This window comes from Polypterus senegalus, chromosome 12, assembly GCF_016835505.1.
Source record: "Polypterus senegalus isolate Bchr_013 chromosome 12, ASM1683550v1, whole genome shotgun sequence".
In the NCBI taxonomy this organism is placed as follows: Eukaryota; Metazoa; Chordata; class Cladistia; order Polypteriformes; family Polypteridae; genus Polypterus; species Polypterus senegalus.
This window is the reverse complement of record NC_053165.1, coordinates 160,552,760-160,568,783: the sequence shown is the minus strand read 5'-3', so window position 1 is coordinate 160,568,783 and position 16,024 is coordinate 160,552,760. Positions and strand designations below refer to the sequence as shown.

Sequence of the window (16,024 nt, the reverse complement as noted above, 5' to 3'; positions counted from 1 at the left end):
AACAGTACTTGAAGTTCATTTCCTTAAGGGACAGAGGAAATTTATTGAAGTGTTAATTTTGCAGCCGTAACCTGACACTAAAGTTTTAATAGAAACCGCTTTACAGGGCCTGTTGAGCCTAAGAAACCATTCTTGCAGAAAGTTAACACACAGAAGAAATTGAAGTACATGAAATACCATAAAGCATGGAGTGATAATCGACGGCATGATGTCCAATGCAGCATTGAATCCAAATTTGAAATACTTCATTCACAAAGATTCCAGCATGTCAGAACAAGAGTTGTCAAGAATGTATGTCTATATCCTTCTGTGAAATGTGGTGGTGGCTCTGCCATGGTTGGAATGTGCATTTTTGCCAACCGCATATGTGATCTGGTGAGAATGGATGGAAAATGGCTGCTGAGAATTATAAACAGATTTTGATTCATCATGCTAAAAAAAGAAAATGATGTTTTCGACAAAAACTATATTTTTCTGCATGATAACCTGACAAAAAAAGAATTAAGTCCAACTTGGAGCAGATAGAACACTAGCTGCATTAAATCAGCCACCTACTATCCCTGACAACTGGAGCTCCACTGCACCAGATGAATGGAAAAAGAACGAAAAATACCCTGAAAGTCTAAAGGGAAGTAATAGCAAATCCTGCAGGAAGCACAGAAGAATTAAACACAGGACTACTTGAAAAAGTTGTACAGGACTGTACTGAAAAAGAATTGCTTCCATTTTGCTTTCTAAGGGAGGCTACCCAATACAATGACATGTTTTCAAAACATAACACATTCTTTTTATTATTTCAATACATATACTTGAAATTAGTGCAAGTAACATTGCATTTTAATTAGCTAATAGACACTTGCTGCTCTGGTAACTAGCTTTAAAAAATTTTTTAGGTGGCCTAAGGCCTTTGCAAAGTCTTCTGTGTACCACAGTAATTTTCCATATCCATTACTACCATTGTAATGTTCACTCATCCTCAAAGATGTTTTTTGTTTTAAATGATTTTTATAGGGCCATTGATAATGTTTACCATGTGTGAAAGAATGAGTCTCAACACACGAAAAAGGTTTGGGGCAGCCACCCTTATATTGTCCCGGGCTGCAAATGGGTATTCAAATGAAGGTAGTAGAGCTCTCTGTCTTCCAAGACTAAACTGATTTAGCTTAGAAACAGTGGCGGCTTTATAAGCCAAAACTGGAAGTGGCATCAGTCTGGGCGCCGGAACCGGAATTGACATCGTTGATATTGACTCAGGCAGGTTTTCCTGTATTTGGCCTGCAGAGAAAACGGAGGTAGGTTTAGTGCACCCCACCACCCCCTGGCCTGGTGGGTAATTACCTCCACTTGGTCCAGTCAGCTCCCTCCTAATTGCACGTGTGACACATGTTAAAAATACGTCATTTTACAAAAAAGAATAAATGTATTATTTTATATGCAAATCAACTATTTGATTTTCTTAATTAACTTTTTTTTGTATTTTAGGATCAGGTATCGAGACTGTGACTTTGAGATCAGCTAGAAGCGAAGAATCCTTGTGTTCTCAGCACAGCACTGCTGGTAAGAAAATGTATACGTTTGCATTCTTTGTAGCTTTAAATAGTAGAGTTCTTAAAATTTAAACGTTTTAGGGACAGAAGCATTTGAATATGAGTGTATGTACAGAAACTGTCAAATGACACTAGCTTATAAAAGCATACCTGGATGTTTAGTAAGCCCAATACAGTAGGTTTCTTACTATTCCTATATTTCTCTTTGAAGCTCTGCTGGCATTCAGATTGTACCTGAAAACCCACGTTTAGTTTACATCGGTTTCAGTAGGTTATTTTATAAATGATTTGACTGTACCCACCATAATGCTGATGACTGGGGTTAATTGTCTATTTTCTCTTAGTGTGGAAGTAGTACTTGGTCCTTTTTAGGATTTTTTTTTTCCTTTACACATTTTAGTATATTTCCATGTTAGTTCGTGTGATTCATTATTTACCTGTTTTTTTTTTTCCCCCAATTTTCTTTTGGTGTGTACTCTTTAAAGTACATTTCTATCTATCTATCTATCTATCTATCTATCTATCTATCTATCTATCTATCTATCTATCTATCTATCTATCTATCTATCTATCTATCTATCTATATATATATATATATATATATATATATATATATAATATAATATATATATATATATATATATTAATATAATATATATATATATCTATGAAAAGCGGACAGGCATACAGGCGTTGGGTTTTATATTATATTTGCCTTTATACACACTAATAAAAGGCAAAGCCCTCACTGACTGACTGACTCACTATATATATATATATATATATATATATCAATCAATCAATCAACATTTATTTATATAGCACATATTCATACAAAAAATGTAGCTCAAAGTGCTTTACAAAATGAATAGAAAAATAGAAGACACAATAAAAATAAACATAAGTCAACATTAATTAACATAGAATAAGAGTAAGGTCCGATGGCCAGGGTGGACAAAAAACAAAAAAACTCCAAAAGCTGGAGAAAAAATAAAATCTGTAGGGGTTCCAGACCAAGAGACCGCCCAGTCCCTCTGGGCATTCTACCTAACATAAATCATCATATTTTCATGGAAGGACCTGATGATGATGGTCACGTAGACTTCTGGCTTTCAGTCCATCATTGTTGGAGCATCATGATGCTTTGAGTAGGTGGTGGTGGCGCAGGCCGCCACCACAAAAAACCAGAAAAGAAACAGAAGAGAGTAGGGGTCAGTATGGATTTTAGAGCCACCATGAATAGTTATTATGAAGAATTGAACATACAGAGTATCAGGATTATGTTAAAGTGAAGTTATAAAAGGCCATGTTAAAGTAATGTGTTTTCAGCAGTGTTTTAAACTGCTCCACTGTATTTGCCTGGCGAATTCCTATCGGCAGGCTATTCCAGATTTTAGGTGCATAGCAGCAGAAGGCCGCCTCACCACTTCTTTTAAGTTTAGCTTTTGGAATTATAAGGAGACACTCATTTGAAGATCTAAGGTTACGATTTGGAATATAACGTGTCAGGCATTCCGATATATAAGATGGAGCGAGATTATTTAAGGCTTTATAAACCATAAGCAGTATTTTAAAGTCAATCCTGAATGACACAGGCAACCAGTGTAGTGACATCAAAACTGGAGAAATGTGTTCGGATTTTCTTTTCCCAGTTAGGATTCTAGCAGCTGCATTCTGCACTCGTTGCAAATGATTTATGTCTTTTTTGGGTAGTCCTGAGAGGAGTGCGTTACAGTAATCTAGTCTACTGAAAACAAAAGCGTGAATTAATTTCTCAGCATCTTTCAATGATATAAGAGGTCTAACTTTAGCTATGTTTCTTAAATGAAAAAATGCTGTCCTAGTGGTCTGATGAATATGCGATTTAAAATTCAGATTACAGTCAACAGTTACCCCTAAATTTTTTACTTCCGTCTTAACTTTTAATCCTAGTGCATTAAGTTTATTTCTGATAACCTCGCTGAATCCATTATTGCCAATTACCAAAATTTCAGTTTTCTCTTTATTTAGTTTGAGAAAATTACTATTCATCCATTCAGAAATACCAGTAAGACATTGTGTTAGTGTATCGAAAGAGTCGGAGTCATCAGGTGCTATAGATAAGTACAGCTGTGTGTCATCAGCATAGCTGTGGTAGCTCACATTGTAACCTGAGATAATCTGACCTAACGGAAGCATATAGATTGAGAATAACAGCGGACCCAGGATAGAGCCTTGTGGAACACCATATCGGATATCATGTGTCTTTGAGATTTGATTACCACAACTCACAAAGAATTTTCTCCCTGCCAGGTATATATAATATAATCCAACGTCTGTATGCCTGTTCACTTTTCATGAAAGAACTACTTAATGGATTTAGGTCGGTTTTCGTGTTTTTTTTTTTCCTCTCTCTAATTTGCTTGAATATTCTGGTTGATTTTGCGACCTCTGTCATCGCGCAAAGTATCATAGTTTGCTTGCAGTACCAATTTATTTGCGCAAATCCAAGAGAGAGAGACGCAGCGTGCTGAGGCAAGGGGGGTGTGGCCCTTGTCACTCATGTGCCAGCCTTAGGACATATCTTGCATCTGCTTAGCTAGCAAACAAGAGAACTGCTTAACGGATTTAGATCAGGCTTTTTTCTAGAATTTGCTTGAACATTCCGGTTGATTTTGCAACTTCTCTCATCGTGCTAAGAATCATAGTTCCGCTAGCAGGAGCAATATTTTCATGCTAATCCAAGACCGAGGCTGTAGACCGAGGGGAGGGGGACGAGTAACGTCAGGAGTAGGGAGACAGGCAGGGCCCTTCTTACTGTCCTGTTACACTTTTATGCGGGTAGAGCCACGAGGGACGGCTAGTAAAAAAAAAAAAAGAAATACAAGGTAAAAGAAGCAACTTATCAACTAACAGTGTAGCCGATTGTATGCTGTGTCAAAGGCCCAGCCTTCAATCAATTGATCAGATGTTGACTACATTTTAACAGTAGAGGCGGTGGTCTGAGATCTCAAAGGCTGCTTCCTGGTTTGCACCCAGTGCAGCCAAGAAAAAAGCTTCAAATCACTGCAACCCTGTAATGAAAACAGACTTGTCGAATCATGTTAAGCTTTTAAAATAGTAGCCCTTTCCACTGTCAAATTATGCTCAACACTTCTGAATTAAACCATTAATGTTGTTAGAGGACCTCCTTCTGTCTAAATATAAAGTACACTTTTAAACATGATTTTTGTTACTGTATGTGTTTATTTATATATTTATTATTTTTTTTTTTTTTAAATAGGCCTATCAAGACTTCATCGTCTCCGCCGGCCTCGTTCTAGTAGTGATGCCCTCTCTATTACCATGGAAACAGAAGTATCTTCACTGAAGCATTGCCGTTCTTATGACAGTGTTCACATAGAGGACCCAGAGGGCATCTATATGTTGCCTGACTTCTCCAACGAGGCCTCACTTTGGATGACTGAAGATGAAATGGATTTCAGTCCTACATACTCTGATGAAAATGGGTTAGATTTAAATCCACCTCCCTATCATTTAGGTTTCCAGAGGCCTGTAACCGAAGACCCAGATTCTCTGCTAAATCACTCTGAAATTCTTGTGAGAAAAGGTAGCACTGCCCTTCATTCTCAGCGAGCTCAGTCCTACTGTCAGCATAGGACTTCATCTGTCGTGAAGGCTTTACCACAAGGTTCAGATGTTACAAGCCCTATTCATGAGAAGCCTGGAAAATCAACATCTTTTACAAAGAAGGTGGTTCATGCTCTTTCTCCTAAAGGAACCAAGTCCCTACCCATGGATATCTCTGATCCTGTTGCAATATCTGTTCCAGCTAAAGTCCTTGAGATGATTGGTGGAAGAGCAGGGGAGTTCCAAAGTGCTTGTGCACCCCCCCAGCAGCCTCAGATGATCTCTATGCTCTTAAAGTCTTGTGATATTCAACTTACAGAGAGTTGCCAGCAAGAAATCAAGAACAAACTGTCCTTTGATTCAGGGAAGTTTAAAGGCCAATCTCTCCATTCCTATCTCTCTGATCATTCCCACACAGCAGATCGGCCTCCACTGCAAGCAGGTATGATGCACATTGTTTTTACTTTCCAATAAATTGCTGTGATTCAGCGTTTTTTTAGTTCAATGTATTGGTGGTTATGCACGGTGATCAACTACACCCAATGCTTCCAGGATTGGGTGCTTGCTTCTCATTACACTTAACCAGGAAGCCGGTTGGGTGATGGATGGGTTGGGTGAGTTTGTGGTTGCCATAAATTATTTATGGATAATCTTACTTGTACTCCTCCTTTTTTTAAAAAACAAAATGGTGAATTTCAGGTCTGAGCTGAATGTTCGGAATTCCATCACTTACTGACTTGTACAGCAGTATAGAGTTATTAGCATTGAGGTTTCCTAGAAGAGACAAGTAGTTCCCAACATGCAGTAATGTTTATGTACAGTGTCATAAATGAGAATTTAGATCAATATCTTAAAAACTATTGCAAAGTTTTCACAATGGTCCATACATTTCTAATATTCAGATTTTTCGAAACAACTGCATTACTGTTGACATTTGTAATTTATTTTATTTTTAGAATCCATACCTGTAAAGACTAGTTTAAGCTTAAATTGTTATTCTTTGATTTTTGTCCTTTGTAACTAGGCCTCTTGCCTTCATTGTCTCTAAATCATCAAGTGCCCCCACCACCTCCTCCAAAAAACCCTGCTCGCCTAATGGCTTTGGCCTTGACTGAAAGTGCGAATAAAGCAATAAAACAAAACCGTGGTGCAACTGGCTTACGAGAAAATCGTCCAGCTGATAGTGGTAGCTCGGGCATTCCCTTAGAAACTCAGTTCATGAGGTCTGTATCGGTGGACTCCAGTGATTGCCCTCCTTCAGCAACCAATGCCATCTACTCAACTGTTCGCCCTTTGTCTGTCTGGAAACCTGAAAAAGTGAGTCAGGCATCACATGAGAAAGAAACTGTGGATGGTCAGCAACTCTCCCCAAGTCATCGAGTTCAGGTAAACCTTGGGTGTGATAATAGTCAACCTTTTTATGGGAAATGAATTTTGTACACTTGACCTTGGTAGATATAATAGATGTATGCAGCAATACTAGATATGGATGGTATGACAATGAAACCACTTGACTTGACAGATGGAAACCATCACTAAAGCACGGTGACCAATTTTTGTAATTAAAGAATTTAAATTTGCGTAATCAGAATAGTATTTTTCACTGTTGTTGTTTATTTTATACAGCTAGGATATTTATTGAAATGTTGCCTGCTGGTAGGCCATCAGAGTGTGGCATTAGTTATTAAGCTGGTGTTGTCTTATAGCATTTAGAGACCTGGTCAGTATCTGTGTGAAATGTGCGCATTCTCACAAGTTTGGGTGACATGCTTTCCTTAGTCAGCAAGGTTTTTACTTTTGAGACTTAAATGGAAGTTAATTTTCTTCAAATAAAGATTAGCCTGCATTTTTCATTTCCTATCCTCTTTTGACCAATTTCCTCCAACATATTATAAAGGTTTTTGATGTACTGTTTATTTTTGTGTTTTTTGCACCTTGAAAATCTGTGTAGCACTCTTAAGCATGATATACTGTATAAGAATACAGTTTCTTTATTGTAGTTTTATTTTTATACACCTGCGATGGATTGGCGCCCTGCCCTGGATTGGTTCCTGCCTTGCGCCCTGTGTTGGCTGGGATTGGCTCCAGCAGACCCCCCATGACCCTGTGTTCAGATTCAACGGGTTGGAAAGTGGATGGATGGATGGATGGATTTTTATACACGATTATAGAATGTATGAAGGAAAAAAGTCACTACAGTGTTTTCTGAGATTTCTAAGCTTCTTAACAAATGTAGTATAAATACTAATATTAAAGTAGATCTATTTCTGAAGTACTCACTGCATTTCAAAGGCCTTAAAAGACATGAGGCCCCTTGTTGTATGGTGCCATACTAATTCTCTTCTCCTTTTTTTTTTAATACTCCATCCAGGAAATTGGTGCTATTTCTTCTCAGACTTCTCTTTCTGATTCCGCGGCTTCGGGATCAGAGGTCTCGACCAGCAGCTCATCTGGCGAAACTGACTCTCGACCCCTTCATAAACCTCAGCAACTTACAATTCCTTATGTCATGGCCAGTGCTGCATGTCAGCCACAGGATAAACCGCCAGATGTTTTAAATCCGCATTCTGCTTCAATAGCCGGAGAGGCTCAGATGGATGCCACAAAACAGTTTCTTATACGAAAAAAGGTTCCAACCTATACTCGACAGTATTCAGCCCCCCATCTTCATAGTAAGCACCCAGTTCCACCTCCGAAGCCTGCTAACCTCCAACGCTTCCAACATTCTAAATCTGAGAGCACTCCGGCTGTGCATAGCAGCGCATCTTTGAAAGAATTTCAACCCACCCGCCCCAAACTACCACCAAAACCAACAGACATCATGATAACACAATGTCTGCCATCTCGGGGTGAAAGTTACTCCAAGAAGTCTTTAGACTTGAAAAAATCTAGGATGCTGCATACATCCCAGTCAACACAACCACCACCCTTTCTCAGAAATGATTCAGATAAAATATGCCATGTTAAACCCAAATCCCAAATTAATTCAGATCATCAGTCAGGTAACCTTGGTACATATGTTCAGGGTTATGAAGACAGATCCATTAATAATCCCAATCCAGAGATCATGGCAAACCAGTCAGAAAACTTTTATTACGAAATTGCATCAGAGCCACAGTTTCCACCAGATCACAGATATGTACATCAGAATGCTGAGAACCAGATGAGATTTGATGGAGGCTCCAACCACCCAATCAGATCAGGACATGAACATGTAATGGCGGACAGACATTTAAGGAATTTTAGTCTGTCAGTGAGACCCCATCTTTGGACTGGTATTCAATCAAACATGAAGTTCAATATGGAACAATCACCGTCAGGTCAAGCTGGTGCATCTGGTTACTTGCGGTCAGCTGGTCCACACTATTCTAATACTCCTCATGATCACGTTCCACAGCAGTTTTCTGGTCCTTTAAGGATGGTTCCCATGTCTCGTACGGAGGTGCCCCCTAATCAAGATCCTGTAGCTTACCAGAGAAAGCTGTACAGAATGCAGGGTTCAACACCTACAGATATCGGCGCTTCACAGCTTCACCCCTACTTTGAAAATGGTAAGGTGTGTTATAGATACTTTGATTCAGGAGCCACAGTAGAAAGCAGTTCTAGGATACAACAAGACATTCAAACTCCAGTTCCTCGAACCCGAACTTCGGTGATACCAACAAAGCCCCTGAGTTCACAGGAAAATCAGGAACCCATTTATGTCAATTTTCCTTTCAAATCGGGGAAAACCTGGACAACTACTAACCTTGATGGTGACCACCAAAACCCACACTCTGATCCCACCCCACCAGAAGGCCCAAGTGAAAGGCCCAGTACAAATATTTCACCAGATTTGGATGAGAATAATTTAGAACGAGAGTCCATTAGTCAGTCAGCTGGCTCTTTCCAAGGAGCTAGCCGGCCTGTGATCTCTCAGTATGATAACATGTCTGCATCTGTGGGTCAGGAAATGGTAGGCCCAGAGGTAATTCACGTCAGAAGTAGATCTGACCCTGGAAGCACCAGGGCTGAAAGTCCAAAAGATGTGGATAATGGTAAAAAAGACCTTGTAAGTCCCACAGATGTGGCTGTAGTACATCATTCCATTTGTCCTTTGCCAGCACCTGAGTTGCCTTCTACAGCTCAGCCTCAAAGGAAGTCTGGGATTGATATGTGTAGCAAAGAAAATTCAAAACAACAATGGGAAGGCATGCCACTGGCTCCAAGGAATATTCTTGGTCTTCATCCAGAGGCCTTAAGGCGATCATCCACTTCTGGAGGACACTATCGTCAGTCATTTGATGTTATGCCATCTGGAGATCAAATTCTCAAGTTCTATAGGGCAGCCCAGCAGTTTATAACGCACTCTCCACCTGTGTTTGTTCCTCATTCTAGTTTGGATGAACACAACTCCTACTACTGTACAAGGCAGCAGGACATAAGTGCAAAACCTGCATATTCAAAACAGTTTCAAGTTTCTATGTCGGCACATGATCCAAATTTCAGCGTTCCTCCCACAAATCTGGCACATCTCTCCTTGACTATGTCTGGGTCACCGCAAGTACCTCAAGCTCAAATAGGTTACAGTCCTGGAGGATTCCCTGTAATAGCTGGTCATTACAGTTCCTACCAGTTGCAGTCGCCTTCTTTCCCATTCAGTAACCATCAAGGCAATGTGCACAGGAGGGACGTGATTGTCCCAGCTTTGGACCCAACATTTCGCCCCTCCCACCGATCCCAAGCAGGCATTGTACGGCAAGGCAGCCTGCCAGCAGCAAACTGGACAGTGCACACTGAAGGGCAAACTAGGAGCTACTGCTGAGAATCTGAAAATCCCACCTTATGGAAATTTTATGGAGTGTGCACACTGACTGTATTGTGAGGGTAAAAATAACCAGAATGATGTCTTAAATAAATGTAGTATCTCCTGGTTTGTGCCACTGTTTGCCTACTTTTCAAATAACTATACTACCTAACTGGCAAGTAAACCTTGTGCTAAACTGTTGAGTTTGCAGTGTGGATACCTCTCTTAGTGGTGGAAATACATTCCATTTAATGTATTATAATAAATGAACCCATAGATGGCAGCTGTCTAATATCCCTAGTTTAAAAATCATGTGTAAGCAGGCAGGAGTTTGGAGTGATCTAGTCGGAATGCCATTCTCAAATCAACATTGGTGATATGTGTTCTCCTATCTAAACAATTGCCTTACATAAAGCTGCTTCTTCACCTTATTGAAAGACTACTGTAAAGTAGAAAAAGATGTAAATGCCCCCAAATGTTTAGTTTTTATTGTTATTTTTAATACAATATAATGTGTATCAGTATTACTGACTGGTTTTAATAATTCTGTAGACCTTGATGATAAAAAAGCACATTTAAAAGGAAGCAATTCTTCCTTTTGGAATTTAATTTTTTTTTTTCCACTTAATGTCCCTTTTGTTTCTTGCACTCACTTTTAATTTTTAGCAAAGCACTAGTTTATTATGTTAACAGTCACATGAATTGCCCTGCTTATGCTGTCTGAGGTATTGACAAAAATTATCAATGCTTGATTTTGGTCGTTTTAATTTATTTTAATGTTTTAAATATAACCCTAAAAAAATAGTACTGAGTCTCTTATAACTCAATAGATAACACGACATGTGGATACAGTAATGTATTGTGAAGCCAAATCATTTTTGGGGAAAATCTTGCATATGATTTTTAAATTTCAGTGCTTTTTTTGGCTTTGTTTTATATGAAAAATATTTATTTATTTGGTTAAGCAGGGAAGACAATGTGCTAGAGAAGATAGCCTATGCTATTTCACCTGACTAAATGTTCTAGATTATGAATAGAATTTTAAAATTAATTCTCAACTGTAACGAACTGTGAACTTGTATTCTTAAAGACCTGCATTTGCCATAAGAAAGAGAAATGTCTTTGTGAGACAACAATGTATATTTTGATGTTTTACTCTTCTCACTTGCTGTTGTGTGCAATTACAGGTGTGTAGTGTGCTCATCAGCTTTTGTGATTCTAATGTAATCATGTGTGATTATTTTTTATCATCAAGACTGTAAATAGACAAGAAAATGCACTTGTGAACCTGGGTTTTATCCAAGAAGCAGAGGGTGTATAACCAAAAGGCTTTTTTTTTTTTTTTTTTTTCTTGCTTTTTATTTTTTTTTTGTGCATTTCTGCAGCTTTGTGTGGAAGGGACAGCATTACAAACAAATAAAACTAAACTTGATAACTCAAATTCAGGGAAAGTGTACATTATGATAGTATAGGGGTTTTGAAACAATTTTATGTGGCACAGAATCACAGGGTTGGAATATCTTTATGGCAGACGACAAAGTGTGTGTGGCATGCTTTCTTCTGTTCATATCTGCAGAGTATTGTGGCTCACTTTAGGAGTAAGAATGAAGCCCTTTTTGTATTTCACATAAAAACATGGGACTTAACTGTGAATTTGGAAACCTGTCCATTAAGAAAAGTAGAGACCCACCTATTAAAAATGATGATGTCTTATGATTGGTTTTTTTTTTTTTTCCATTTCTAAAACATGACTTGAGATTCCTATCATTTGCCTTATAATGTAGAACCCTTCACATTTTATTATTTTGTTATTTGCATTGACTACTAGCACAATTTAATCTCTTGTTTAATACAATGTAATATATAGTGTATTTTAGAGGTTTTTACTTGTACTAAAACTTATTCTTTTAAATGTTAAAAAAGGAAAATGCAAATACTGCTGTTTGGCAGTTTGTAATGCTGTCAGGGTGAAATTCACTCCATGCAATGGTAAGTAGCACTTTCAAACGTGGAAACAAGTAACTCCTTGACCAATGCCAACCAAAAATGCTGGGTAGGCTAATAAACTAGTACTACAACCGAATTAAAACTTCTCACATTCACTCAAACTATTAGGTAATAAAAGCAATTAGTTTTGAAATTGTACATAAGGAATGCAAATGTTTGCTTTGACATAAATTCTCAGTTTAGGTTGCAGAAATTTTTTAATTTTAACTCCATTAATAGCATTTTGGCTAACTTTTACTGATAAAAAGTTGTTTCCCCCACCTCCAACTGAATTCAGAGAAAGCAGTCCTTGATTAATATTGAGTTTTACTATTATATGAAATTACTTGTTGACAAAAACACTTGATTCAATTGTGGGAAGGTTTGCCAAAAGGAGTCAAACGATTTATGTGACTTTACTAATCTTGATGAAAAACTGCCAGTTTTACGTGGGCTTTACTTGGGTGTTTGCCGTGTGGTTTGACCTATGCAGTATGAAACAGTTTTTCCCCTCTTTGACGATATAATTGCAAATGTTCATTCATTTTTGGCATTTCTGAGGGGTTTTAGCATTGTGCATGTATACATTAAATCACTTGTGTACCTTACTGGTCTAAAAAAGAAGTTAAACGGCAAGTCTGCAGTGGACTTTAATGAATTGGTGAGTGCCTGTTAAAGCCCTCTGCTTTGTTGGGAGAGGAGATAAATTGCACTGCTGTCCGCAGTCTAATGTGTTGCTGATTCACCTAATTTACAGCCTGTTCTTTATTTTCTATGAAGTTTTTTTTTTTTTCTTTCATTTGAAAGCTAATTTTCTAATATTTTTATAATGGGAAGAATAGATTGCATGACACAGTTTTGTGAAATGTGAATACCTGCAAAAGAAGTGTTTATAAAATCTAATTTATAAGTTTAACAAAAATAAATCAGTCTGTTAAGATGAACTGTTGTTTTTTATTAGTTGCTGGTTCCGGGGTCACTAATGTTAATAAGACAAATAAGCACTATTTTCCTTCTCCTGTCATCATGTGACAGGTTTCTTGTTTTACTTCCATGTAAATTGAAGGCTGTTGATAGGGTCAAAATTCAAGATAAATTCAGATTTAGATTCTGTAATATTCATTACATCAAGCAAAAAAATATATCTTAAGCATGGTTTGTGTATGGGTCATTTACACATTTTAAAATTTTTGTTGGAAAATGATGCATTGTTTTGAGTTGTGTAGAGCTCCTGAGCGACAACATCCTGGCAAAGTGGCTTCCGAGATACTCGCTCAAAATGCTGAGATCTACTGTACGTACAACAATGATATCCAAAAAACTTTTCCATAACTTGAAACAAATTTATGTGCTTGCCTTATTAACAGGCTCCTGTTGTGTTTTGTTTTGGTCTGGTACTTATCCCTGTATCCTTCAAAAATGGCTTGACCTACTGGTATGTCCAACCACCATATATATGGTTTAATTTAACTAGAATTTTTTAGCCATAGGACTAGGCCTATTGATTTTGTATTAACATTTTTTTTGAGGTGCATCTCATCTTCCTATCTGCTTCTACTGGTGTGATGGCAGCAGGTCAACCCAGACTTCTCGCGCTCACTCTCTCTTTCTGGAGACTTCCCAGGCATTCCTAAGCCATACATAATTCCTCCAGCGTTTCCAGGGTCTGCTGTAGGGTGTTTGCCCAGAGCAGCTCTAGGTGAGCCGTCAAGAAACATTCTTGTGATGTGCCCAATACCACCTGAACTGGCTGTTCTTGATCCAGAGGAGCAGTGACTCTATTCTGAGCTGAGCTTCTCACCACCCTGTCTCAGAGTGTCATCCTGGTCACTCTGCGAACAGACCTCAATTCTGGCATGTGTATTCACAATCTCATTCTTTTGGTCATTACCAGACCCCCGGCATCTTGCTCATTTGTTTAATTTATCTAAATACCAGAAACGGCGCACTGCACAATAACATACAGTGAATACACTTGACGGTTCCTAGTTTTCATCCTCTCTCTCTGTACGTTTATCATTCGTTTGCTCAGAGGTTTGCTCGCTTGCTGCTTCCTGAGAAGCTCTTCTTTTCTCCACCCTAGCGGCCCGCTTCTTCTCTTCTTTCGTCAGCATCTTTTCACGTTAAAACTGATTAAGTCAGTGTCTTTGTGTTGCAATTGCTTAGTACGTTTTCATTACTTTTTCACTTAAGCTGGCACTAAAGTCTTCAATCTGCCACAAGAATGAATTGAGATATTAAGAGGTAGGGGAAGTGATGGCAAAGGTGGTAAGGAATGAGAATGGCGCCCGTACGCATGCGACACACAGCCTGCTACTACCGAGAGTTAATTCGACAATAAAATAAAAAAAGAGGAATAACTTTGGAGGTCAATCATCACCTCGAAAGCAATTGTAGACTTCATGTGGTATATGTGTGTACCACATTGCAGGTCAATAGGTCAAACGGGTTGCGAGCTACCGGTGATTTAAAAAAGTCAAACGGACAGCCGCGGTAGCGTATTGTATTTAAAGATACATGTACACACACGCAAAAGAAATTTATAAGTGAAAATAGCTAACAGGTTGTTGGTCCTACCATAGAAGAATCTTGATGATAAAGAAATGAACACACTCAACAAAAGGTCATCAGTAAGTAGCTCCTGTACTAGTCTGTCTGTCTGCCTATGCAGCTTGTTTACTTCATTTAACCCAATGTGTTTCATAATAAATATCATTTAAATTGTGCACTGCACTCAATTTCTTGTTCATTTTACTACTAATATGGAAGTTAATGTTTTTTATTCTTTATTATTGTACAGTACAATCTGTGTGATTTCCTGCAGTATCACTAAGTTCAGTGAAATTTACACTAATACTGTTTGTATTTTCACTGTACTGTTTTTCATATACTACTTGTATGCACTATTTTCATGTCTGCGGTGCACATTTGGCGTCTTGAAATTCATCTCCATATTCAGATTGTTGGAATAAACTTTTAAGAGGTAGATTTGCCTAAAATCATCTTTTCTTATTTGATTCTCAGGAGCCCAGTCAAATGCAAAGTAATTGCAAACTGGTTACTAAAACTGAGTGTTGTTCACACATGTCCACAAGAGGGAGCCAGCGTCTCTTGTGGATACTTCAAAGTCCTTGCTTGCAAACATTGTAACAAAATATTCCAAGACCCAGTTAATTTAACTGGCTATCACAGGGGCTTGAGGATGCTGCACATTCCACTGGGCCATCATGAAGCCTGAAAATACATATCATTTATGTACAGTATGATGGTGTGGAGGTACAACGTGTAACATTACCGCCTTGTGCATGTTGGGAGGCATTCTGTAGTATGTGTTCTACTCAACAGCTTGTTTGACAAACACTAATCTTGGATTACCCAAAAAGAATGGTAATATCAGTAAGGTAAGTTTTATGCGGCCCCCGTCCTAGCTTGCTTTATGTGGATGCACATTGTTACAGACTATAGGGTAGTTGGAATACACACCTTTTTTGGTTAACATAAAATGTGCATATTTGAACTTTATAACCTAAACAGCCATATTAAAACAAGTCCATTTCCTTAGCATTATCTTTGACCCCCTGGCTGTCTGTTATTACCATTTTTAATATGGTTGACTTCAGGGATCTCAAACTCCGGTCCTGGAGGGCCACAGTGGCTGCAGGTTTTCATTCTAACCCTTTTCTTAATTAGTGACCTGTTTTTGCTGCCAATGAACTTCTTTTGCATTCACTTTATTTGACTTGCTTTTGAAGACTCGGATCCAATAATTGGGTTTTTTTTCCACAATTAGCAGCCAAGCAATAATGAGATAAAAAATTAACCAAAACATGACCAGCAAACTGTGACCATCATACAATATCTGAAAATAAAAAGGGTGGAGGTCTCGGGAGTGCTGATCTGCTTAGTTCCACAAAACGTCCTCACAGAGCTCTTAGAAAAGAGAAAATTTGGCAATTTCAGCAATGTCTGCTATTGCACAATGAAAGCAGCAATAAGCCATGGAATTAATGAACGGGTTTAATTAACAACAAGACTTGGCACCTCATTAAGCAATTGGTTGGAGTGTGAGACCCTGACTTGGTCTTCTGTTGGCTCC

At 38.3% G+C, this 16,024-nt stretch overlaps 1 protein-coding gene across 5 annotated transcripts in view; it reads left to right on the top strand.

Annotated features, from left to right (window-relative positions):
- The window catches only part of arhgap33 (Rho GTPase activating protein 33), a 113,671-nt gene extending 100,974 nt beyond the window's left edge, over positions 1-12,697 (top strand). For all 5 annotated transcript variants that reach the window (XM_039770539.1, XM_039770542.1, XM_039770541.1 and 2 more), the window contains 4 exons: positions 1,483-1,557; positions 4,810-5,598; positions 6,181-6,542; positions 7,528-12,697. In XM_039770539.1, the coding sequence (XP_039626473.1) occupies positions 1,483-1,557; positions 4,810-5,598; positions 6,181-6,542; positions 7,528-9,960 (3,659 nt within the window). In that variant the 3' untranslated portion in view covers positions 9,961-12,697. The remainder of the gene's footprint in view (positions 1-1,482; positions 1,558-4,809; positions 5,599-6,180; positions 6,543-7,527) is intronic.
- The last annotated feature ends 3,327 nt before the right edge of the window (positions 12,698-16,024 follow it).